This window comes from Lissotriton helveticus, chromosome 5_1, assembly GCF_964261635.1.
Source record: "Lissotriton helveticus chromosome 5_1, aLisHel1.1, whole genome shotgun sequence".
Classification (NCBI taxonomy): domain Eukaryota; kingdom Metazoa; phylum Chordata; class Amphibia; order Caudata; family Salamandridae; genus Lissotriton; species Lissotriton helveticus.
Window position 1 is genome coordinate 750,893,858 of NC_136065.1, and position 27,022 is coordinate 750,920,879.

The 27,022-nt window shown below is 52.1% G+C and overlaps 1 protein-coding gene across 4 annotated transcripts in view; it reads right to left on the bottom strand.

Annotated features, from left to right (window-relative positions):
• GBF1 (golgi brefeldin A resistant guanine nucleotide exchange factor 1) overlaps window positions 1–27,022 on the bottom strand; it is a 2,365,494-nt gene that overhangs the window by 2,064,293 nt on the left and 274,179 nt on the right. For all 4 annotated transcript variants that reach the window (XM_078643218.1, XM_078643217.1, XM_078643220.1 and 1 more), the window contains exon 5: window positions 19,643–19,761. In XM_078643218.1, coding sequence (XP_078499344.1) covers window positions 19,643–19,761 — 119 coding nt within the window. The remainder of the gene's footprint in view (window positions 1–19,642; window positions 19,762–27,022) is intronic.

Below are 27,022 nucleotides of genomic sequence, written 5' to 3' on the forward strand. Positions count from 1 at the left end.
CTGCGGCCCCTGCGGTATGTGATCCGGGCCACGGAGGGAGTGAAGGGAGGGGGAGGGATTGGTTAAACCCAGGCACACGTGTATGGGTCTCTTTTCATTTTTCGGTTTAGTTCAAGCAGGTCGAACTCCTCTGTCTGACTCCCACTCTCTAGCAAGGTACCTGTGCCGGGACACTACTGAGTAGCCGCGCGAGATTTAAATGTTTATAACATAACACCCTATGGTTGTTTTCATTTCGGCCTAATAGTAAAACCTTTGTTGAATTTGGTTATAACTATTCCCGGTTCCGGGAGCTCAGGACGGGAAGGAAAAGTACCGGTTTGTCTGCAGGTCCTGAGCCCTTTTAGTTATCTGTTTGTCCTCTCCGCAATGCTCTTCTCGTAGTTCACTTCCGATACTTCCACACTCCCGGGTTTTTGGGGATGGTACCAATCTCCTTCTGAGACCTTCCCAAAACCGGACAGTCAACCTTAACGCCTTCTGTTCTTCTTTCCTCTCAGTACCCCGGGGAAGTCCAGCCACCATTCACCTGGAAGAAGACGGGAAGGACAAAGGATACCATCCAGCGGGAGGACCCAAAGACACTTCCTTTATGATTTTTTCTGTGACTCTGCCTATCAATAAATATGCAAAAATTGCAGCAGCCGCACAATCACATCATTCCAGTGGCCCTGCCAATAGCTTAACCAATCCAACTGTTGGAGCTATAATCCAAGATGCTGCTGTGTTGTGCCACACCAAAGAAGTTATAAGAAACAGCACCAGCTAAAATTAACCCCATCACTATTCTGTGCCATACTACAACAGTTCAGCCAAACCTCCAGCTACTGTACATAAAGATACCCCTGCGTTATTCCATAGAAGTACAAACTAACCCATTCACCCGAGGGCATAATTTCAGGTTCAACCTAACAGAATATCATTTGTTTCTTGTTTGTCTTTTAAAATGGGGACACTGCAACACCAGAGCCTATAGGTGAGGGGGGCAACAAATGACATCTAGTTGAGCAACCAGTTAAATGCCATGGTAAATAGGTTGTTAGCAAAGACAGTATTGATTTCAGCAACCCCACCATGAAAACTCCACCGCAGCCTCTGGTGAAACAGCGGGTCTGAAGTAGAGGATCACACAAGCTCGTGAAAGTGAAGCTAGGACAGAGGGACGACACAGAGTCATTGCAAGAAAAAAATACTATGAAAAATGCAGATGGGTGCTCACGACACGTGGGTGCCTGTCAAGTGACAACACATCAAGCGTGGGGAAGAGTCTGCTGTAGGTATCCCCTGCCCCCACCCCAGCATGTGCACAAGGAGGCATATGGGGGCGTGGGCATGAAAAAGGAGCTGCATTCATTATCCTGTTACCAGCACTGACTTTAGACATGCGTGGTGGGAGCGCTGTGCACCGCACCCCCACCCACCAAAGGAATCCATCATCATTAAAAAAAAAAAAAAAAAGCTTTATTCAAGTAACCTGTCACCCTTTCAAAACGCAGACACATTTCAGAAGAAAACACAGATTACACATTTCAGAAGCTAAACACTGTGAGAAGTTGGCCTGGTATATGATGTTCACTATTCTAGTGAACACCTTGCACCAGTCCAAACAACCCTTATGGTGATGGTTGTAATTCAACCTTATAGACCAGCTATCCTAGTGGTAGCATGGACAGAACAGTCTTAGGCTAAAAGACTCTTGAGGACGTGTAAAGCCAGCTGTTTTACCATATGTAACCCCTTGAATACCAAATGAAAGGACACTACACAGGATATATATAAAATGTATATGTATTTATTTACTAACACACTCCTCTGAACTCTTTATGAGATCAGAGGCAAAAGCACATCACAAGTTACTTAGTCAGAATACGTTAAGTTGCACTAAATACAGTTAGGCCCTAGGGGTGAAGCAAACCATATACTAAGAAAGTGGTATAAGTACCACGTCACGAGAAAAGTAAAGGCCTAGGGCCTAGAGAATCACTGGGGCTACACTATCTGAACCTTAGGTTAGGAGTAGGAGGCCCACAGGCGGCGCATGCAGTGTCTTTACACACACGCATGAGTCAATGTTAAGTCAATGGGAACTTAAGAGTTTAGAAAAAGAAGGATTTAGGACACTTCCGGTTTAGCTAGAAGGAAACAACTAAAAACCTAGACACTTGGATAGTCAGTACCCTTGGGAGCACCGAAGTACTCGCGTTACCTCACCATCAGGAAGCGGGTGCATAGGTGTGAAAATGTGTCGGGTTTCGCCGTTGAAGTCTATGGAGCCTGTGAAGAAAGATGCTGCAGGCGACCAGAAGGAAGATGTCCCGGTGGATCCAAGGGCGGATCGAGGATGAAGAGGACCTGAAAGCAGAGGGGACAGAGTCTGGGTCACTAGCCAGTGACCGGGTGGAACCAGGAAGGAACCAGACGACGTCGAGGAGCAATCAGGTGCTGTCGTGAAGCTTGTCTCTTCAGCCACGCGGACCAGGAGGCATCGAGGACGACCAGGTGCTGGAGGCGAGCTGTCCCACGAAGGTTCTCGCAGATGGAGGGGTCGACCGCCAGATTGGAGTCAACAAGCCTTGGCAAAGGCAACCCATGCAGGATTCAAAGAAGGCTTCTGGCGCAGACCAGCAAGGTCTGAGGTGCCTCACCTTTGTAGGGAGGCAAGAGCCACTCTGGAGCAACCAGACCAGCGAGTTGGTTCAAAAGGATTGTCGTCACAGAGGCTACTAGCCAACGGGCCAGCAACCGGACAACGCGTCGAGCAGAACACAAGTAGAAGGGACCCACGCAGAACTCGTGGAGTGTGGAGGGCTGATCTTCGGTGCAGGTGGAGCTCGGATTCAGGGCTTCTCAATCCCCAGTGCACGCCTTCGAGGATACCTCAAGAGCTACACAGTTAGCAAGTTGCAGACTTTTCAAGATGTCCGGTCCCACGTGTCTCGTCGCCTCCACGGATCTCAGCTATGCAGCAGACGTGAAGAGAGGGTCAGAGAGGTCTGGAAGTCTGGGTCTTGTCAGGCTCTGTGCTCGGGTCGCGGCATGGGGGCATCGACAAAGCAAGCCGTTGATTTGCTGGATGGTGCCTGGTTGCCCACAAGGGATATTCTTCAGTCTTCAGCAGAACGTCGAAGGTCCAGAGTTTCGTGTCAAGTTTCGATTCCAGGATTAATCTAAAGTCTCAGGACTCAGCTCCTACCTTTATACAACTAAAAGGGGCTGGATTACTTTCTAGGTCCCTCCTATGGGTGGGACCAGGAAGGGGGGTGGTTACAACCCCTTTCCTTTGTCCAGTTTCGTGCGAGAGCTGGGGCTGTAGTGCCCCAGCAACCGGTTTGAACTGGGGTATGCATGGAGCACCTAGTGTGCCCCAGGCAGTGTCTGATTCTATTCAATCAATCAATCAAGACATTTATAGAGCGCACTACTCACCCGTAGGGTCTCAAGGCGCTAGGCGGGGGGGGGGGGGGGCGCTACTGCTCGAACAGCCAGGTCTTGAGCTTCTTCCTGAAGGAAAGGTGGTCTTGGGTCAGGCGCAGGTCGGTCAGGAGGGAGTTCCAGGTCTTGGCGGCCAGGTAGGAGAAGGACCTTCCTCCTGTTGTCGCTCTTCGGATGCGGGGGACGGCGGCGAGGGCGTGGCTGGTTGATCTGAGGTGGCGCTTGGGAGCGTAGAAGTTGATTCGGTTGTTGAGGTAGCTCGGGCCTTGGTCGTGTAGGGCTTTGTGTGCGTGGGTGAGGAGACGGAAGGTGATTCTTTTGTTGACGGGGAGCCAGTGCAGGTCTTTCAGATGTCCGGAGATGTGGCTGTTTCGTGGGATGTCGAGGATGAGTCTGGCTGAGGCGTTCTGGATCTGCTGGAGTCTCTTCTGGAGCTTGGCGGTGGTTCCGGCGTAGAGGGCGTTGCCGTAGTCCAGTCGGTTGGTGACGAGGGCCTGGGTGACAGTCTTCCTGGTCTCGGTGGGGATCCACCAGAAGATCTTCCGTAGCATGCGTAGGATGTTGAAGCATGACGAGGAGACGGCGTTGACTTGTCTGGTCATGGAGAGGGAGGAGTCCAGGATGAAGCCCAGGTTGCGTGCGTGGTCCGTCGGTTTGGGTGCGTTGCCCAGGGCGGAGGGCCACCAGGAGTCGTCCCAGGCGGAGGGCGAGGAGCCCAGGGTGAGGACCTCCGTCTTGTCCGAGTTCAGTTTCAGGCGGCTGGTCGTCATCCACTCGGCTACATCTCTCATCCCTTCGTGCAGGTTGGCTCTGGCGGCGGCGGGGTCGTTGCTCAGGGAGAGGATCAGCTGGGTGTCGTCGGCGTAGGAGATTATGTTGAGGTTGTGTTGGCGTGCGATGGCCGCGAGGGGGCTCATGTAGACGTTGAAGAGGGTGGGACTCAACGAGGATCCTTGAGGGACGCCGCAGATGACTTCGGTGGCCTCTGACTTGTACGGTGGTAGGCGGACTCTCTGTGTTCTTCCGTCGAGGAAGGAGGTGATCCATTCCAGTGCCTTCTCCTGGATTCCGATGTTGCAGAGGCGCTGCACTAGGGTGCGGTGGCAGACCGTGTCGAATGCCGCGGAGAGGTCCAGGAGGATGAGGGCCGCTGTTTCTCCGTTGTCCATCAGGGTTCGGATGTCATCGGTAGCCGCGATGAGGGCGGTCTCGGTGCTGTGATTGGCTCGGAAGCCAGACTGTGAGGGGTCGAGGGATCCATTCGTCTCGAGGAAGGCGGCCAGCTGTTTGTTGACGGTCTTTTCGATGACTTTGGCCGGGAACGGGAGGAGCGAGATGGGACGGTAGTTCTTGAGTTCGGTGGGGTCCGCTGTAGGTTTCTTGAGTAGAGCGCTGAGTTCTGCGTGCTTCCAGCTCTCCGGGAAGGTGGCGGTGTCGAAGGAGGTGTTGATAATGTCCCGCAGGTGGGGTGCGATGACAGCGTCGGCCTTGTTGAAGACGTGGTGAGGGCAGGGGTCGGTCGGAGATCCGGAGTGGACGGAGTTCATTGTGCGGATGGTGTCTTCGGTGCTGATCGGGTTCCAGGCGCGGAGGGTGGTGGTGGGTGGCGTTGCTGCAGTTGTGGCGTGCGTTGGTTGGATGCTGAAGCTGTTGTGTATGTCCGCGATCTTGTTGTGGAAGTAGGACGCGAGGGAGTTGCAGAGGTCTTGCGACGGGGTGATGTCGTTGTTTCCGGCGTTGGGGTTGGAGAGCTCTTTCACGATGTTGAAGAGTTCCTTGCAGTTGTGTGCGTTGTTGTCCAGCCGGTCCTTGTATGTATTTTTCTTGGTGGCGCGGATCAGTTGGTGGTGTTTCCGGGTGGCAAGCTTGAGGGTGGTCATGTTGTCCATTGTTGGTTCCCTTCTCCATACTTTCTCGAGGGCTCGGCAGTTCTTCTTGGAGCTCTTGAGTTCGTCGGTGAACCATGGGGTTTTTCTGCTGCTGGGTCTGTTGGGCGGGGTCCTCAGAGGGGCGAGTTCGTCCGCGCAGTTGCTGATCCACTTTGTGAGGTTGTCGGCGGCCTGGCTGGGGTTCGCTGAGCCGGCAGGGGGGTGCTGGCTCAGGGAGGCGGTGAGCTGATCGGCTGTGATCTTGTTCCAGCTTCTTCGGGCAACCTGTTGCTGGTGGTGGTGGATCGTCGTTCTTTTGAAGGTGAAGTGGACGCAGCTGTGGTCCGTCCAGTGGAGTCCTGTTGCGTGGCTGAAGGCGATGTCTTTGCTGGATGAGAAGACGGCGTCGAGTGTGTGTCCGGCGAGGTGGGTGGGGGTGGGCACCAGCTGTTTGAGTCCGAGGTTGGCGAGGTTGTCGAGCAGGGTGATGGTGTTGCGGTCGCTGTTGTTCTCCAGGTGGAAGTTGAGGTCCCCCAGGAGGATGTAGTCGGCGGAGGGGAGGGCATGCGGGCTGATGAAGTCGGCGATGTCCTCGCTGAATCGTGTGCGTGGTCCCGGGGGTCGGTAGATCAGGGTGCCTCTGAGGGTGGTCTTCGGGTCGGTGTGGATCTGGAAGTGCAGGTGTTCGGCGGTGGTTAGGGTGTCGTCGGTGTTGGTCGTGATGCGGATGGTGTCTCTGGATGATGGCGATGCCTCCTCCCATCTGGTTGGCGGTGCGGTCCCTTCGGGTGATCTTGTAGCCCTCTGGGATGGCGATGGCGATGTCGGGCGATTCAGCCCTCCCTGTTCCAATACACTAAGTCCTGTCTGGGGTGGTGCTCGCACCTCTCCAGGCAGGAAACCTATTGTCCAAACCTCCGTGACTGGAAGGACTCCTAGCAGCAGGAGGTCAGACTTGTGTCTGTGGCAACAGCGTCCATTTTGTGACGCTGGGGCACTGGTTAACTTTAACCGGGATAGTCAGCTCTAACATGTCTTCTCCCTCTAGAAGGGTGGAATGCTACCCCCGTCGCCAGAATTGGAGAGGGGGTAGTATTCCAAAGCGTATGACACCTTACACGACATGTTTAGATAAAGCCAAACCAAAGTTAGCATGTAACCGCGAGGATTATAATGCACTTAAGAGTATATGGTATGGCGATATCATAGAACAGCTATAAGGACATGGTTCCGAAAGCTGCAGACAGGCTCAGCTCATGCTAGAGCACCATCTCACACATAACCAAGCACTCTGCCTCCAGGATTGTTACGGCCTGCATTAGGAGTGACTTATAGGTTACTGTGTGTCTATATATAAGGGTAGATATAGGAATACTATACCTAAGCAAGGGGTGATTACACGACCTTGCCCCAGCTGAGTGATCAGCCAGTTGTGTCCGTTTGAGTGGCCAGCCAGGGGTGGCATAATACATGCTGCAGCCCCTGGTAGGCCTTGGTTACACCTATGCCCGGAGTACCTAAGGTACACTTCTACAGGGGCTGACAAGGTGAACCAATTCCCAATTGTGGATGTACCTAGAGTACATGGTGTGAATTTAGAGAGAGTGCATCTGGGCTGTGGGTCTGATTAGCAAGCCCACAGCCACATCTAAGTCGAAAACCAGTAAAGCAAAAGCAAAAAGTGGGGGTGACCATAGGAAGCAGACCCTACTCTCCTACAAACAGCTCGCCCCGCCTCACAGCTAATATAAGTTGCACACAAAACAAGCGGCAGGGAAAGCGTTCGTTTCACATCCGATTGAAAAAAAGAAAAAAGCCCGTGAGTGGTGCGCGCGCGCCGCTGCGAGCCATGGCCTATTGGTGTCTATTACGCGCACCAAGCACGTAATAGACACCAATAGGCCATGGGTGGAGCAATGCGCCTGCCTGTGGCCTATTGCGTGCAGTCTTTCATTAAAATACGCACGCAAAGGCCTATAGCTGCCCACAAAAGGAATAGCACAAGCACGAGCGTGTGCGATTCCTAGGGCAGCTTCCAAACCCCGTTTTTTACCTACTAAAGGGCTTGCAGCCCTAAAAACTCTCAGAATTCAAGAGATACTCTTCCCCTAGATAAGTGCCTCTAAAGGAAAGGTCTCTTGTGCAAGCATGGGAGAGTTGCTCAGGCACAGATGCGTGGGACAAGATGTCTTCGTCAGCAGCACATTCAGGGCATCAACCCTAATCATCAAAGGAAAAGGGGGAGGCACATCTCTAGCACAAAATTTAAAGTACATTCCTGTTTTGGTTTTCCTTTCATCAAAATTTATGGAAAACAAAAAACCAAATCCTCTATCTACCCGTGGGTGAAGGTTGTGTGTGTATGTGCACTGGTGTTCTCATGGCTACACTGTAAATTTTATTTCTTTCTACAGGTTTTGAATGATGTGTAAAATGCCTCCAGAACATTTATAAAAAAAACCTGCATGAAAACCAACTTTGATTTAAAACGTGTGATTGTCTACTTTTTTCCTTTCGAATGACTCTCCTTCCTTTCGAACCTCTGCATGCCTTCTCTCTATGCAGCCTGCTTTAAGTCATGTTTGCCTTAATACCTAATATTTTATCTAAGCAAATTGCAGACATCTCTGAACAAAGATCACAACTTCGCCTTTAAAATTCATACCCCTGCTACTAACAATCTCCTGTAGCTCATCTTTTAATACCATCAATTGCATGAATTCACACATACCCCTCCACTAAAGATCAGCTAATTCCCGATTTGTTTAATCTACCACATAGAAACTGGAGTAAATGGAAGGTATGGCTTTCTTAAGATTCGGTATTGGTCGAAACTGAATTGGTTCGCACGCCGATAGGAGAAGGAGCTCGGTGAACCAGTATTGGCGAGGCCACCTGGGGGCGATGAGAATCAGGCAACACGGTTCTTTCTTCATCTTCCGGAGAACTCTGGGAACCAACGGTATCGGAGGAAAGGCGTAAGCATATATTTGAGACCAGTTGATCGAAAACGCATTCCCCTGAGAGTCTTTGTGGGGATGCCAGCTTGCAAAGAACAGGCATTTGCTGTTCTTGGTCGCAAAGAGGTCTAGATCTGGATGACCCCACTGTTGAAAAATCCGATCCACCGTTGGTTGATGAAGTTCCCATTCGTGGGTAGACACCGTTGACCTGCTGAGGTTGTCCACCAGAATGTTTGCAGTTCCTGGTACATGGACAGCCAAAAGATTGATTCTGTGTTGTATTGCCCATGCCCCTACTTCCTGGGCTTCTTGAGACAGACGAACCGACCGGGTTCCTCCATGTTTGTTCAAATAATGCATCCTTGTAGTATTGTCTGTGCGAACCAATACCGTGGCCCCTTGAATGATTGCGCAAAAGGACTTGAGGGCTAGGAAGATGGCTCTTAGTTCAAATATATTGATGTGCCAGACCTTCTGTTGAGGGCTCCATTTCCTGCTGACCGTCAGCCCTTGAAGATGTGCTCCCCAACCCTCTAGGGATGCGTCTGTGGTGATTGTGAAGTTTGGTGCGTCTTGAAGGAACGCGCAACCATTTTGTAAATTTCTCTCCTGAATCCACCAGAGAAGAGCTCCTCGGATGCGAGGGGTGATTCGGATGAGATCTTCAAATGAGCCGGAGACCTGCAGCCATTGCAGGTTGAGTTCTTCCTGAAGAGGCCTCATCCTGAGGCGGCAATTCGGTATCAAAGGAATGCAAGATGAAATCATCCCCAGAAAAGACTTGAACTGTCGGACTGAAACGGACCTTCTTGATAGTAAAATCCGAGCCATGTCTTGTATCCTGTTTTGTCTCTCGTCCGATATGAAAGCTCTGACCAGTTGTGTGTCCAAGGTTGCTCCCAAGAAAGCTTGTCTTTGGGACGGTTCTAGTTGTGATTTGCTGAAATTGATGGAGAGACCCAGTGACTGGAAGAGAGACAGACACCGTTGGACATGGTTGTCTGTGTTTGCGTAAGAACTCGCCTTGATAAGGCAATCGTCCAAGTAGGGAAATATTTGTATTCCCTCCAGCCGGAGGTGTGCTGCTACTGGAGCCAGGACCTTCGTAAACACTCTGGGCGCTGAACGCAGCCCAAAGGGGAGGACCTTGAATTGAAAATCCCTGCCAGCCACTCTAAAACGCAGGAACTTCCTGTGACAGGGTAAAATGGGAACGTGGAAATACGCATCTTGAAGGTCCAAGGTGGCCATGTACTCTCCCGCCGAAAGAAGTGCAGTATTTCTTGGAGTGATAGCATCCGAAACGTTAGCTTTTTCAAGTACTTGCTGAGGGCACGAAGATCTAGAATTGGACACCATTCCCCAGATTTCTTCTTTATTAGAAAGAATCTGGAATAGAATCCTGTTCCTCTCTGAACCTGAGGGACTTTTTGGATCGCTCCTTTTTTTTTTAACATCAGATTGATCTGGGAAAACAACTCTTGGAGATAAGCTGGAGGTGGGCCCTTTGGGGGAATATTTGGAGGAAACTTTTCGAATTCGAGGCCACAATGTCCAAGACCCACCTGTCTGACGTTATTGAGTACCATTTTGAGTAGGATTTTGAGATTCTTCCTCCAATTTTTATGTGGGAATGCGGCAGTAGCGGTGGTGGGTGATGAAACTCACTGTCTTTTATTTGAATCCTTTCCGCGGTAGGCAGGCTTTCTTTTGGGAATAATTTGTGTTGCGCTGGCCGTAAGACTGGAAATGCTGGGATTGGTAACGTTGATTCCCTTGCCTGTAGGAAGATTGCTGATTATAACCTCCTCTAGTAGGAGACGATTCACGTCCTCTCCTACCCCAAAAGGGTGGCTTCCAAAATTGAAGGTGCCAAGGGTCCTGGCTGTTTCCGTGTCTTTTTTGATTATCTGCAAGGCTTCCTCTACCTGCGGGCCAAACAAAAATTCCCCATCGAAAGGCATGTCAAATACCTTATCTTGCACCTCCTGGCGGAACGAAGTCGCTTTTAGCCAGCCTTGCCTGCGCAGGACAGCAGCCCCCGCTAACTGTCTGAATCCAGTCAAAGCCACATCAACTGCAGAGTCAATAATCTCGGCCGAGATTCTCTCACCCTCCTGCAGTATTTTCAGAGCTTTTGCTTTGGAAGGTTCTGGAAGCATATTGATATATGGCGAGATGTCAGACCAAATTTGCCGGTCGTATCTGCCCAGAATGGCTAAAGAGTTGGCCGCCCGGACTGTAGTTGCTGCCATTGTAGACACACGCTTCCCAATAGCATCCAGACGCCTGCCGTCTCTATACGGTGGCGCTGCTATTGGGGGGGGAAGGATTTCTGGATCGCCTCTGTGAGGCTTGTATGATCACCGAATCTAACTTTAGGTGCCCTATAAGGCAAGCTGGGGACTTTTCAGGAGCTTTATATTTTTTATCTATTCTCGGCAGTACTGGAGGAATAGATGCAGGAGTGGATATTACCTTAAGTCCCTCTTTCCAGATGAAATCAATAATTGGTCTGCTTCCTTGGCTGGTCCTTGAAATCATAGACTAAGCAGTCCTGTTGTGTAGTCTCCATCTGAATATGGAAACGTTGTGTAGCTCTTTCCATAAGAAGATGGAATCCTCCGACATCCACAAGAAGTGAATCTGCAGGAACCGGAGGTGAAGGAGAAGGTGTTTGGACCTGATAATCGTCCCACTCCGACAAAAAGGATTTGCCATCAACTTCACCTTCTTCTCTCTCTTCTTTGTCGGAAGATTAATGGTCTTCAGGATGATGGGAAGCTACAGCCGAAGGAGGCCTTGGAGACCTGAGATCAGACATGGATGTTTGCACCACAGGCGTAGGAGACACACAGTCTGCTGACTCAGAAGGTGGAAAACGCCTGTAATAGTCATTCAGCATGTGCTGTAGATTCGTTAGCAATGCTACCGGCATCTAAGCTGTGGGAACACTAGTATTGGGTGATGTCACATGCTCAGGCGAAGGTTTGCCATCTTGATCGTCCTCTTCATGGTACTTGATGTGCAATTCCGAAGGACTAGTTGCTGTTCCAATCCTTTCATCCAAGTCAGAATCTTCCTCACTACTCCCAGAGTCCAGCAACTTGATCAGGGACCTGTAAGGGCACTGTTTGAGGTGACAGGTGTAATGGAGATAAAGGTTCTAGTCCAGAACCGCGTCTCTGAAGCAAGGAAGGCTTCACTGTTGACATAAGAGCCGTAGAAGGTGACCAAACCTGCAAGGCGGTACATGTAGACAGCTGCGGCGTCGACAGAGGCATCATCAACGGGCTCGCCGACGGAGGCTTGGATCCTGACGATGATAAGGTCTTCGTCGACGATGAAGTGGTCTTCGTCGACGAGGAAGGTTTCGTCGACGGCGGAGTCTTCGTCGACGATCTAGTCGTCGACGGTGTAGGTGTCCTCTACGAGCTCGTCGACGACGGGATGGTCATTGACGACGATGGTGCAACCGTCTACGCCCCCGTCGATGGTTGCTCCATCGTCGTCTATGAAGCTGTCGTCGACGAGATCTTTTTAAACTTGGCCGTCGACGGGACACTGGCGATGGCAGTTGAATCCTCTCTTGTCGACGAGATAGGCTTGACCGAGACAAAGACCATCGTCGACGGAGACACTGTCGACATTATCATCTCTGGTTTAGGCGAAGAGAAAGTTACTGTCGACGTAGATGTTGCGTCGACAGAAATCTTCATCGACGAAGGAGTCGTCGACAGCGCCGTCGACGACAGGGTCTTCTTCTGAGGCAAAGTCTTCTCAGAAGTTGATTTTTTAGGTAAATTTTTGGTCGCTCTTCTCAGGGGTGTGGATGGCAAAAGTTTGCTCCTGGCAGGGGGAGTAGCCTCGGAAGTAGAAGGCCGCTCAGACCCCTTAGAAGATTAATGCACAAGTTTTCTACATACCCTGTGGATCTGCCCAGCCATATGCACAAGTTAAAACTTGTGTAACGATATATCTGTAAGAGATATTAGTTAGTGATAGATTCCTTACCTTAGAATATCCCCAGGCGTCAGACTGGATCCGGAAAATTTTGCGTAGCAATACCCCGCGTCGTTAGCGCCGGAATGACGTAGTCGGAGTACTTAGACGCCGCCCATGCGCGCTGACGTCAGTTCTCATACACAGCTTTTCCGCACCAGATACGCAGAGCCATGATAGAACCAACACTGGTGCCATGACACTTGGGCCCTAAAAGGGGATGACCCTAACCCTAGATATCGGTTTGCAGAACGGGGAGGATTGGTGGGTCGGTAAGGAATCTGTCACTAACTAATGTCTCTTACAGATATATCGTTACACAAGTAGTAACTTGTTCATCTGAAAGATACACGTTAGTGATAGATTCCTTACCTTAGAATAGATACTCCAGCAATACCAGCCCCGGTGGTGGGTCTGCGAACCAATAATCACACCAGAAAGTCCTGGAGGACGGAACTGCCAAAGAAGCCATCCCTCCGGACTTGGCTGTCCAGGCAGTAGTGTCGTGCAAACGTGTGCAGCGAGGCCCACGTAGCTGCCTGGCAAATGTCCTGCACGGGCACTCCTCGGCCCAGGGCAGTGGTAGTCGCCGTGGCCCGAGTGGAATGAGCCCTCAATCCAACAGGGGGCTCCTTCTTAGCCAAGGAGTAACACGCCTGGATACACAAGATGATCCACCGAGAGATGGTCCGCTTGTGCACCGCCTTTCCCTTCTTAGCGCCCACGTAACCAACAAAGAGTTGGTCATCCACCCGGAACTGACGTGTGCGATCCAGATAGTAAGAGAGCGCACGTTTTGGGTCCAGACGGTGGAGCCTCTCTTCCTCTTTCGAGGGATGCGGAGGCGTAAAGAAGGTGTGCAAGGTAATGGACTGCCCGATGTAGAAGGCCGTGACAACCTTGGGCAGGAAAGAGGGTCTCGTCCGCAACACAACCTTGTCCGGATGGACAGAGAGGAAAGGAGGTGTGGAAGAAAGAGCCTGGAGCTCACTTACTCTCCTGGCAGAGGTGATGGCAACCAGGAAAGCAGTCTTCAGGGTAAGAAGACGGAGAGGACAGTTATGGAGCGGCTCAAAGTGAGCACACATTAGGTAAGTAAGAACACGGTTCAAGTCCCACTGGGGCATCATGAAAGGAACAGGAGGGAACATGTGTGTGATGCCCTCCAAAAACCTATTTACAACAGGGGACTTGAACAATGAAGGCTGATCAGGTAGCCTTAAGAAGGCGGAAAGGGCAGAAAGGTACCCCTTGATAGTGCCCAGAGCAGAGCCCTGCTGGGCAAGAGAAGGAAGGAAGAGGAGAACCTCAGAAAGGGGTGCAGAGAGTGGATCCACAGCCTTTTTTGTGCACCATGCCACAAATCTGTTCCACCTGCAGGCGTATACCGACTTTGTGGAGGGACGCCTGGCTGCCAGAATGACATTACAGACTTCAGGAGGCAAGTCAAATGGCCTCAACTGCCGCCGCTCAATCTCCAAGCTTGTAGGTGGAGACTGGACAGGTTCGGGTGGAGGACCGTCCCCTGTTGCTGCGACAGATGGTCCTCCCGAAGAGGCAGGCGAATCGGGGGATTGACTGACATGCGGAGTAGCTCGGGATACCAGTATCTTCATGCCCAGTCCGGAGCCACAAGGATAACCTGGGCCCGGTCGCGCCTGATCTTCTTCAGCACTCTGGGCAGAAGTGGTATAGGCGGAAAGGCGTACAACAGACCGCAACTCCACTCGCGACGAAAAGCGTCTCCGAGCGAGTGCCGCCTTGGAAATTCCAATGCGCAGAACTGATGACATTGCGCGTTCTCTTCTGTGTCGAATAGATCTAACCAAGGCTCTCCCCACTGCTGAAAGAGGCCTTGCGCCACGTCCGAGTTCAGACGCCATTCGTGATCCATCATGCACCGACGGCTGAGTTCGTCCGCCCTGGCGTTCAGAGAACCTGCCAGGTGTTGAATCACCAGGGTCACGCCCTGATGTTCCAACCACTGCCAAAGGCGAAGAGCCTCCTGGCATAGGGTCCACGACCCCACCCCGCCCTGTTTGTTGTAGTACCACATGGCGGTGGTGTTGTCCGTGAACACCTGCACTACACTCCCCCGGACAGAGGGGAGGAATGCCTTCAGTGCTTGTCGGATCGCCCGCAGCTCCAAAAGGTTGATATGGAGCCGGGACTCCGCCGGAGACCAGAGGCCTCTGATATCCGCCTCTCCCATGTGGCCCCCCCAAACCTGGAGGGACGCGTCCGTCACAACAACGTGCTCCGGGTGGGGTAGGGAGAGGGATCTGCCACTGACCCAATCGCGGTCCGTGAGCCACCACTGCAACTGTCTTGCAGTGCCCTCCGAGATCAAGACATGATCGGACAAGTTGCCCTGAAGCTGGGCCCACTGAAACTTCAGGTCCCACTGCAGAGCCCGCATCCGCCACCGGGCGTGATGCACCAGAAGGATGCAGGAGGCCATCAGCCCCAGAAGCCGCAGCGTCAACCTGACCGAGACTCGGGATAAAGGCTGAAAGATCGGAATCAGAGCCTGAATATCCCGAACCTGCTGTTCGGGAGGATAAACCCGAAACTGCGCCGAGTCTAGAACCGCTCCGATGAAGAGGAGCTTCTGAGAGGGACACAGGTGCGACTTCGCACGTTGATGGAGAACCCCAGCAAGTGCAGGAGGTCTGCCGTAGTCTGGAGGTGGCTGACGACTGTCTGGGGCGAGCCCGCCTTCAACAACCAGTCGTCGAGGTAGGGGGAAGACTGACACCCCTAACCTGCGCAGATGAACTGCGACCACCGCCATCACTTTCGTGAACACCCGTGGGGCGCTGGTAAGGCCGAAGGGGAGCACAGTAAACAAAGTGCTCGTGGCCTACCGTGAACCGCAGGTAACGCCGGTTGGCCGGCAGGACGGGGATGTGAAAATAAGTGTCCTGCAAGTCCAACACTACCATCCAGTCTCCAGGGTCCAAGGCAGCTAAGACCTGAGCCAAAGTCAGCATCTTGAACTTCTCCTTCCGGAGGAAGCCGTTGACGTTCCGAAGGTCCAAGATAGGGCGTAGGCCCCCTTTGCCCTTCTTGGGTACCAGAAAGTAGTGGGAGTAACAACCACACCCTACTTCTGGCCCAGGAATGCGCTCGATGGCCCCCTTGGCCAAGAGGGCCGTAACTTCCTCTTACAGAAGTTGCAAGTGATCCCCCGACACGCGGTGGAATTGCGATGGCATGGCTGGAGGGGATGCCTCGAAGGGGAGGGAGTAGCCCCTTCGGACGATTTGCAGCACCCACCTGTCCGACGTGACAGTGCGCCAGTGGAAGAGGTGATGGCGAACCCTGCCCCCCACTGGCGTCACATGGGCCTGAAAACACGGACTAGGAAGGTTTTGTGGCAGGTGCTGCGGGGGGAGGTGTGGACTGGCCTCGCCGTTGTCCCCGACCGCCGCTACGGCGGTTTCCACGGCCGCCACCGCGCTGTTGAACATTCTGCGGTGCGTGGCTGGCAGCACGTGTGGGGGCACCCCTTCCGTGGCCACGAAAGAAGCGAAAGGCACCCGATTGCTGGCGTGTGGCCGAGAGGCCCAAGGACTTGGCCGTAGCCCTGGAGTCCTTAAAACGCTCAAGCGCATGGTCTGCCTTGTCGCCAAAGAGGCGACGGCCATCGAACGGCATGTCCAGAAGGGTGGCCTGGACATCAGCCGAAAAGTTAGCGGACCTCAACCAGGCGTGGCGTCGAACAGCCACCGTCGTTGCCATAGCCCTGCCCAGTGAGTCCGTGGTATCCAGCCCACACCGGATGGAATATCGCGCTGCATCTCGGCCCTCCACAAGGGCTTGGGCGAGTTTAGCCCGGAACTCCTCCGGACATTGTGGCAGCACGTCCGCGACCGTGTCCCACAGGGTGTGGGTGTAGCGGCCCAAGAGGTATGCGGTATTGACAGACCGCAGTCCCAAACTCAATCAATCAATCAATCAATCAATCATGGACATTTGTATAGCGCGCTACTCACCCGGTGGGTCTCAGGGACAAGAACACTTTCTTCCCGAATTGCTCATACCTCTTGGATTCCCGATCGGGCGGAGCCGTCGGGAATGCGGTCTGAGAAGTGGAGGCCTGGATGACCAGGCTCTCGGGGGTGGGATGGGTGGACAAAAAGCAAGGGTCGCCCGGGGCCGGGCGGTAGCGTCTGGCCACGTTCCTATCCACAGGCGGACCTGTGGCGGGCTTGGACCAAGTGCCCACAAGAACGTCACACAAGGCCTCATTAAACGGCAGCAGAGGCTCAGTGGAGCTTGCCTGCTGTTTAAGGACCTCAGTGAGGAGGTTAGTCCTCACGGCTGCGACGGGGAGCTCAAGGTGTAAGGCATTTGCCGCCCTCGTCAACACTACATTGTAAGTAGCCCCCTCCTCTGTAGCCGAGGTGGGAGGGGAGACAAATCCAGTGTCTGGCGAAGTGTCAATTCCACTGGCCTCCCCAAGCTCATATGTCCAGTCCTGTTGAGACTGGCACTCTTGTGCCAGAGGGTCCACAGACCCCTCCCAATCACCCTCGTCACCCATCTCCTGCAGAGCAGAGTCAACAGACGGGGCCGGTTCGTGGAAATAGAAATGTCCAAAGGCCGTCGGGAGCGGCGCCCAGATCCGAACCGAAGGGAGGATTGGGGGCGGCATCCACAGTGGGTGCCGGGGGCGACACCCGCAGGGCTGGCGCCGGTGAGGTCGTGAGGTCAACCGGCGACGACCCGGATCCGGAAGTGGATCCAGTGAGGGCCTGCGGCGCCGGGACCGAAGTCACCGGCGGCACCGGGGCCGAAACACCCGACGGCGTCGGAGCCGAAGCACCCGACCCGCCAGGCCCTCCAGACGGGGCCGTTGGGCCCAGAAGCGCCACGGGACCCGGCTGAGAAGGGAGGGACCTCATGGCCATGAGATACCGCTCGACCTCCTCTGGCGACACACCATGCCCAGGGACCCGAAGGTGTGGGGCAGGTGACGACGCCTGCGACTCCGTCGGAGCCGCGTGGGTGGTGTCACCCGAACCCCCGGCCGCATCGAGCGTCGGGGTGTCGGGGTGGGTCGGAGGAACGATGACGTCTCTCCGACCTCTCATGCCTCTTACCTGAGGACTTGGATCCTGACGACCGATGTCCACTCCCGGAGCTGCGAGGACTCCAACCCCGCGACCGGTCCCTCGACCTCCTGTGGGACCGGGACCTGGAGCGGTGCGGGGCCGACTGCCAAAGCTCGAGTCGCTTGCGGGACCGCTCCCGCCTAGCTTTAGACGCCAGGGCCCGGCAGTCGGAGCAGGTGCGGTCGTCGTGGTCGAGGCCTAAACACTTGAGGCACCGGCGATGGGGGTCGGTAACCGACATCAGTCGGTCGCACTTGGAGCAGGGTTTAAACCCGGGCATCCCTACCGGCACCGTCGGAGTCGAAGACTCGAGTAGAGAAATGATCAAAAGATCCAAAAAGTTTAGTCAAAAAATGACTAAGGGGTCTCCGGATCTGCGCTAGCTGGCGCGGAAAAAAAAGAACTGACGTCAGAGCACATGGGCGGCGTCTAAGTACTCCGACGACGTCATTCCGGCGCTAACGACGCCGATGACGGACGCGGAGCCGCGGACGACTCGTACCGGCTCGCAGGGGTATTGCTACGCAAAATTTTCCGGATCCAGTCTGACGCCTGGGGATATTCTAAGGTAAGGAATCTATCACTAACGTGTGTCTTTCAGATGCTTCTTCACAATCTTGGCCCCAGGAGAAGATAACACCTTTTTAGCAACTCTCTTCCTAGAAGCTGTAGTAGACCCAGAGGCAATACTGCCTACCTCAGAAACAGGATTATCTTGATCCTTGAGCTTTTGCAGCCACAAAAGCAAGCGGCCCTCCCTGTCCCTGAGGGTCTTCTGAGGAAGGTCCTACATATTTGCAGTCCTTCACCTGATGGTCCGGGTACAGGCAGTAAATGAACTTCTTGTGGGGGATCTTCTTTGAAAAGCCGAAGCTTACCACAAGAGTCACAAGGCCTGAATAAAGATTTCTTAGAGGAAGACATCCTAAAATCCAGAATCTTGAAGGAAAAAGAAGTACTGAGCAGAGCTCAGGGAGACTCCCTTCACACGACATGCGGTAGAAAATCTGAGAGCTTGAGTCTCTGGGGAGAACTTTCTGGTGGGTGCGGTCGCCTGATTGGCTGAAGTTTGGGCTATACAAAATGACTAGGATAGTCATGTGTGGAAGTTTTTCTCCTGTAGCTTGGGCTACTTTACTTCCTGGTTGGTTATTAACAGGTTTTTTCCTATGGTATTATGGCATATTATTGCCTTTTTATGTACTGTGGGACTCCAACTCCGACGACGGGGAATGATTCAGGCATGTGAATCTATGAAAGACACCCCAATACTGGAGATAAGAAAATATCCTAAATCTGGGTCCTGGAGTAACATGCTGCCTGGCGTAAAAAGTTCTTCAAGGGTACACAGTGCTATATAATGCAATTACAACACAATATATTATATAACTCTCCAGTCACATACTACTTTCATAACAATCAACAGTTGGGCAGTCAGCTGTAGATCATGCAGACTGCATAATAATTTATTTTAAGTGCTTGACTCTCTCACGCTCGCATAAGGCAAAACTGCTATGGGTCATGGCCATCACCCAGTACTACACCATTCCAAAACAATAAACCACCCATCACCAACTGAACAAGCATGAATAACTGAACAGATCTGCCACGTGCCTCTGGCCGATGGAGGACTTTAATTTAGTTCACCACTGCAGGTCCCAATTAGCTACATACTATGAATGCTTTTAACATCGCACAATGGCAGATATGAGATAGTAAGAACAAAGTTTATCCCCGCAGATCCATGATGTCCTCCAACCTACTCCTGCTCAGGACCACAAACTTTAAATGAGATATCTCAGAAGGGACCACCCAGTATAGTAACCAGCTAAGAGGAATGTTAAAATGAGAAATTCTATAAAGGGACCTGCAATGCTGCTCAAAGTTACCAGCTTACTGAAAACAAACTGTGCATCTGTCTCGGATGCTTCTTTACTCATCACACTGCTAAGCGCTGCATCCCATACCATGATAATCACACCTCGGTGGTCATCATGCAGAACATTGAAACACTTACCTCATGGGATCAAAACAAAGACAGCTCCCTCAAACCACACAGTGTAATGTGCTACCAATGTAGGCAAATGCTTTATTGCCCCACATACGGATAGTAAGTACTATATAATGAGGCAGAACAATTCACTTCTGTGGACAATATCTTTTTCATTTAGTCCGTGTAACGCTTACAGTCTTAGTGTAACCAGTAACTCTGGTACTTACTATTATCATCTGCAATAACCATCTTAAAACAGCTCACCTGCAGGATCTTCATCAAGACGACCTCATCACTGGCTGGATCAGTGCCGACAAATCGGGCGTGTGTCACTGCATCAGCCATGTTCTCAATACCTTCTGCAGTACCATCATGTTTAGGATCTGCCAGAGCAAGAGAAGCGGAGAAAACAAAATCAAAACAATTTCTGCAGTGAAGTCAACATTGTTTAAATACCGTTCTATTCAATATTCAATTGCAACATTTGACCACATGAATGCACATTTTGGACAAAAACTTCATGCAATTTGTTTTTAGGTTGAGGAAAGAATACATATTAATTTAGAATTTCTGTACTCATCAGGGTAATCAGCAATATAAAATGTAAGATTAATATTTATTTTTTTAAACAGAATGTCCGTGTTAGTGAACTCTAAGATCAATCAATGTGAGACGGTTTAGCACAGTGATTAATGTGAACTGGTGGTTTCCGGTGCTCAGCACTTAATTGCTAACACCGGTACTAATGACAGTCTGCCCAAGAGTGGTGCTGTTTGTCTAAATTAAAGATGAGCACATAACAGTTGTTTATTAGTAAAATAAAGATTTAAAAGGACTAATACCTGCTGTCCAATCCATTCTCATAGCTTTGGACGTCTGAAATAGTCTGAATTGTCACTTTTGTATTCCATTCTATTCTATTCAGGAGGATTTCTGAAGCACATGGCTACAAAGAAGGGCCTCCCAGCACTATGACAATCAGGTATCCAGCAGATGGGAAGGGAGTTAGAAAAGAAACGTTCTTAACAGTTTACTAAACGCTAGTTCCAATTTGGTTTGCCTTAGGTTAGGAGGGAGTCCATTCTAGAGTTTCCGTGCAAAGAAAGCGAAGGATCTTATTCCGCCCATGGTCTTCATTATCTTGGGTGCTACCAACAGTTGCTGGGTGTCGGATCGCAGCATTCTTGTGGGCTTATATGGGGTCAGAAAATGTTGACTCAATTAAGACCACTTTTTGCATCGCCTTATGGGCCAAGCACAGTAACAAACACGGATGTGGAATTCCTATAGTCCCGGGACATATTGTTTGGGGTCAAGGGCAACAAGTTTTCATGTGCGTTTTGTCCTTGGGACAAGTAGGCCCAACCCCCTAGAGCACAAACCCTTTGGCTGCCAGTTTACTGTACCTTAGACTAAAAAAGTCAAAATGTAAAAAACTTGAACGTAGCTGGAGACTTACCTATTCTGCGGAAAGTAAGCTAGGCTATCGTTCGGCTCTCAAAGAGTACCACAGACTCCTTATTGAAAATAAAAGATTTTCTAGCCTACAGAATTGATAATGCTAAAAACTCTTCTAGGGAGATTTTCAGAATTGTTAAGTCTTTCACCGACACACTGGCACTTACGCACACCCACCTGCCCTCACAGATTCTATGCAATAAACTTTCTGAGTTCTTTGAGGACAAAATCGCATTGATCTATGCTTCCTTCCCTGAGCCTCATGAAGTACCCCTGACCTCAGAGGATCACTACTCGAAGCTGGCCCCTAGCACCATGCTCTCAGAGTTTGCTGAAATCCCGGAGGAAGTCTCACTCCTCGAATTGCAGAAGTTTAAATCCGGTTCCCCAAGTGACCCTTCGCCAGCCAAACAATATAACGCCCTTGCTGAATTCCTTAATCCCTATTTAAATTCCATCTGGAACCGCTCGCTTAGACTGGGCCTTTCTTTTTCCCATTCTAAAAAAAGCCAATGCAGACCCAGAATCCCCTTGCAATTATACACCTATTTCTCTTTTACCCGCCCCTGCAAAGATCCTAGAGAAATTGGTCTATCAGCATCAGCACCTGACCGGTTTCATTGAGAATAACGGCCTCCCTCATGATTCTCAATCCGGCTTTCGTCCCGGTTATAGTAAGGAATCAGCCCTAATTGAAATGGCGGACTCAATACATTAGGCAGTCGAAGGAGTTAGTGTCGTTAGATTTGTCTGCAGCATTTGACACAGTCGCCCATCCCATCCTTTTGAATCGCCTTAACACCATTGGTGTGCAGGGTACAGTGCTGAACTGGATATTGTCTTTTCTATCTGACCGCAAACAACAGGTCCGGACCCTCCCGTTCATTTCTCCAGTCAAACCACTTCAATGGGGTGTGCCACAGGGCTCTGCCCTGAGCCCGCTGCTTTTTAATGTTTATTTAACCCCGTTGGCAGAATTGATCTCTACATCTGCGATCAAAATTATATCATATGCTGGTGATACCCAGCTTCTGTTCACCTTTAAAGCTGTATCTGCAAGATGGCGACCGCAGCGGACGTGTGGTGAATAGGCTCCCGACCCCGGCCCCAGTAATCGCCCGATCCACAGCACCGGACCCCCCCCCCCCCCCCCCGGGGTCTCCATTTGAGGGCCCCTGGCACAGAACCCATAATGCGACCCCGATGAGGTTGTTGGAGCCGCGGCGGACCGCGGAGGTACGACGGCAGCCCGCAGGCCACGAGCCCAGGATAGCGGCGGAAGAGAGCTGGACGGCGTAGCCTGGCCTGTGAGTGAGGAGCGCTCAGTGGCAGCCCGATCCCTGTGGGCCTCTTGGCGGACAACGCAGCATACCCACCGAGGTGAGAGGCACCCAGGGGCGGTAGACCCGCGCACCCGGGGAGCACGAAAATCGAAGCCCCGGCACGGAGGCCTACTCCCGGTGCGGCAGTGTACGTGGGGCGGGGCCCCTGCCCCGCAGCCCCCGGGAGTGACACATCGGGGGAGCCCCCGGGAGTGAGACATCGGGGGGGGCCCCCAGGGTGAGAGGCGCAGAGGAGAAGGGCAGAGTGCGCCAGTGGAGCGGCGGAGGCGGACACGGCAACCCCGAGGCCCAGCAGCCACAGTGAAACTTGAGGCCGGGGATTGGAGGCCTACGGCAGGGAGGGGGCCTGTCGGTGAGTGGGGGCGTAATGTGAAGCTGACCCGGGACGAGGAGGACAGTGGCGGCACACAGCGTGAGACGTCTGTGGCAGAGAAGCCGGCCCTCGCAGGGCGTGGGATCGCCAATAGGGCCCTGCACTCGCCTGGCAGATTGAGGAATTCTCGGGGTACGCTTCAGCCATTGACAGTGGAGGTCGGTGCCAGCGGTCGGCCGGCCCATTCAGAGCGACCTGCCCCCGAACCTCCTCTGGGAGAGACACTGCCTGGAGGCCTGCTTGGTACACGTGAGGCCCTACAGACACGACACACGTGGGGAGTTGCACAGGTGAGCCCCACGGGGACCCGGAAGTGGGCGGACTGTGCCTGCACAACGGGGACTCCCCCAGCGACGGAGACCGCCACACAGGTGCCTCAGGAGTGCACGGTGGGTCGGTGCGTTGAAGGCTGCGACGGAGAGAGTCATCCTTGAGTTACAGAGGGAGGCCCCGAACGGCGCTTGCCCGGCGGGTCCAGACATGTCCGGGGGATCGCGCAAGGGTGGACGCTCCATTACTGACATGCTAACGAAAGGGACCCCGAAAGGCTCCAAAAGCCCCTCAGGTCCAGCAGCAGGAGTGGACCCTGGGAAACGGGAGAAAGAGGCAGCCAGATCACCAAGGTTTTTCTAGAATCCCTGTTCAACTCTTTACGGGAAGACTTCCAGTCCCTAAAGCAAGAAATGGCGTGTAGGAGAGTGGGGTCTGCAATCCTATGGTCACCCCAGATTTTTGCTTTTTGCATCACTGGTTTACGACTTTCCCTGGCTGTGGGCCTGCTAATCAGACCCACAGCCTAGCTGTTCTCTCTCTAAATTGACAACCATGTACCTTAGGTGCATTTACCAATTGGTACTGGGCCCCCTTATCAGTCCCTGTACAGTATACCTTAGGTATCCAGGGCATAGGTGTACCCAGGGCCTACCAGGGGCTGAAGCATGTATTATGCCACCCCTGGCTGGCCATCTAAATCTGACACAACTGGCTGCCCGACAGCTGGGGCAAGGTGGTGTAAACACCCTTTGCTATAGATATAGTATACCTATATCTAACCCTAAAATGGAGACATATATTCCTATCAGTCACTCCTATGGCAGGCCTTAACAATCCTGAAGGCAGAGTGCTTGGAATTATGTGAGATGGTGCTCTGGCATGAGCTGAGCCCGTTTGCAGCTTGCGGAACCAAGTCCTAATAGCTGTTCCATGATAACGCTATACCATATACTCTTAAGTGCATTATAATCCTCGCGGTTAAATGCTAATTCTGGTATAACATTATGAAAACATGTCGAGTAAGGTGTCATACGATTTGGAATAGTACCCCCTCGCCAATTCTGGCGACGGGGGTAGCATTCCACCCTTCTAGAGGGACACGACATGTATGTAACTGTGAACCCCGGTTAAAGTTAACTCGAGCCTCAGCATCACAAAATGGATGCTGCCACCACAGACACAAGTCTGACCTCCTGCTGCTGGGAGTCCTTCCAGCGAGGGTGGCTTGGACAAAGGGTTTCCTGCCTTGGGAGGTGCTAGCATCACCCCAGACAGGATTTTGTGTATTGAGATAGGGAGGCCTGAAAGGAATGAGACATGCCTGGGGCACACAAGGTGCCCTGTGCATACATCGGTTCAAAACAGTTGCTGGGGCATCCCTGCCCCAGCTCTGGCGCGAAACCGGACAAAGGATAGGGGGTATAACCACCCCCTTCCTGGTCCCACCCAGGGGAGGGACCTAGTCAGTAGTGCAGCCCCCTTTAGGAGAATAAAGGTAGGAGCTGGTCCCATTCCAAATTAGATTTTCCTGAACTATTCAAGAAGAAGAAACTCTGGCCTTCGACGTTCTGCTCCACAGAAGACTGAACAATCTCCCTTGTGGACAAAGAGTGTCCACACTGCACAAGCAGGCACCACCAAGCGTCCAGCGGCTTCCCTTTGTCGTCTTCCCTCGAGGATCCAGACTTCAGAGCCCGACGAGACCCGGATTCCCAGACCTCTCCGACCTCAACTCACATCTGCAGCAAAGCTGAGACCCGTGGGTGCGACAAGACACGTGGGACCGGCCATCTTGGAAGAAACTGCACTTCGCTTCCAGCACGACTCCCGAGGTAAACTCGACCAAGTGCTTTGGGGACTGAGAAGCCCCGACCCCGAGCAGCCCCTGCACCGAAGTTCAGCCCTCCAGCATCCAAGAGATCTGCGTGGGGCCCTTCTGCTTGGTTCCTGCTCGACGCGTTGTCTGGTCACTTGCCGGCTGGCTAGTGACCTCCTAGACGACGAACCTTTGAATTTTCACTGCTGATCTGGTTGCTCCAGATTGGCCCTTGCTCCCTTCCAAAAGAGGGGCACCCCGGACTCTCCTAGTCCGCACCAGACTCTTTCTTCACTCACCGCGTGGGTTGCCTTTGCCAAGGCCTGTTGCCTCCAATCCCGGATCCAACACCGCCGACAGCGAGAGCCTGCGTGGGACAGCTCGTGCCTCCATCCTGGTCGTCGAAGACACCTCCTGGTCCACGTGGCTGCAGAGTCAAGCGTCCACTCTTCACCTGATCGCGACGACGACATCTGGTTCCTTCCTGGTTCCACTTCAGTCACTGGCTAGTGACTGTGAACATTGTCCCCTCTGCTTTCAGGTCTCCTTCTTCAACAATCCACCCTTGGATTGCACCGGACATCTTCCTCCTGGTCGCCTGCAGCATATTTTCTTTCAGGCTCCATAGACTTCAACGCGAGAACCCGACGCACTTTGATCCTGTGCACCCGCGGCCCGTGGGTGAGGTAACAAGAGCATTTCGGTGCTCAAGGGTAGTTTAACTGTCCTAGTGTCCAGTTCCACAGTCGTTTTAGTCCTATCCAGTCAGGATTGTCCGTACTCACCTTTAACTTGAACTGTACTGTCCATAGACGTTGTTACGCATCTCGCGTGTGAGTTCACACTCTGCACACGCGTTCCGTGGGCCTCCTATTACTTACCTGAAGTTAGTATAGCGTGGTCCCACCGATCCTACAGCCTCTGGACAGCTCCCTTTCCTTTATCGACTCTCACATTCCACTTACTTAGTATATGGTTTGTCGTGCCCCTAGGGCACCATTGTAATGTTGTGCGACTTGTAGTATTTTTCGTAAGAGATTGTCATGTGCTTAGCCCTCTGACCTCATAAAGAGTTCAGAGGTGTTGTTATTAATAAATATACTGTTTATTTTCATAACAACCTGTGTGGTGTCCTTTCATCTGGAATTCAAGGGGTTATATTGTGGTAAAACAGCTGGCTTCACATGCCAAAAGAGTTTAGCCTAAGACTGCTTTGTCCATGCTACCATTAGGATAGCTCGTCTATAAGGTTGACTTACAACCAATCACCATTAGGGTTGTTTGGACTGATACAAGGTGATCACTATAACTAGTGCAAAAAACACAGTTGATGGACAGAATGTAGAACAATGTCATACATTCACCCCAGTACAAGGATCTGGGCCTAAATCCATCGTTTTTTTGCACTCCATACCACCCTGGGTTAGACACTGGCTATATGCAAATCAGCTCTGACCCTGTGCCTCATGGGAACAGTCCAGTCCGAACTACCAAGCCATGTCTTTCCCAGACCGGAATCAAGCATCCAAGGACCGGTTTCTGGCTATCAGCCTTCATTCAGCCTGGATAGCTTGACTCCAGTGGTGTGGAGAGCCTGGGACTCACGTCTGAGCATACCCAGCCCACTCGGGGTGAAAATTGCAAAAAACACAGTTGATGGACAGAATGTAGAACAATGTCATACATTCACCCCAGTACAAGGACCTGGGCCTAATCCATCGTTTTTTTGCACTCCACACCACCCTGGGTTAGACACCGGCTATATGCAAATCAGCTCTGACCCTGTGCCTCATGGGAACAGTCCAGTCCGAACTACCAAGCCATATCTTTCCCAGACCGGAATCAAGCATCCAAGGACCGGTTTCTGGCTATCAGCCTTCATTCAGCCTGGATAGCTTGACTCCAGTGGTGTGGAGAGCCTGGGACTCACGTCTGAGCATACCCAGCCCACTCAGGGTGAGAATCAACTGTGTTTTTTGCAATTTTCACCCCGTGTGCAAAAAAACGATGGATTTAGGCCCAGATCTTTGTACTGGGGTGAATGTATGACATTGTTCTACATTCTGTCCATCAACTGTGTTTTTTGCAATTTTCACCCCGAGTGGGCTGGGTATGCTCAGACGTGAGTCCCAGGCTCTCCACACCACTGGAGTCAAGCTATCCAGGCTGATGAAGGCTGATAGCCAGAAACCGGTCCTTGGATGCTTGATTCCGGTCTGGGAAAGACATGGCTTAGTAGTTCGGACTGGACTGTTCCCAGAGGCACAGGGTCAGAGCTGATTTGCATATAGCCAGTGTCTAACCCAGGGTGGTGTGGAGTGCAAAAAAACAATGGATTTAGGCCCAGATCTTTGTACTGGGGTGAATGTATGACATTGTTC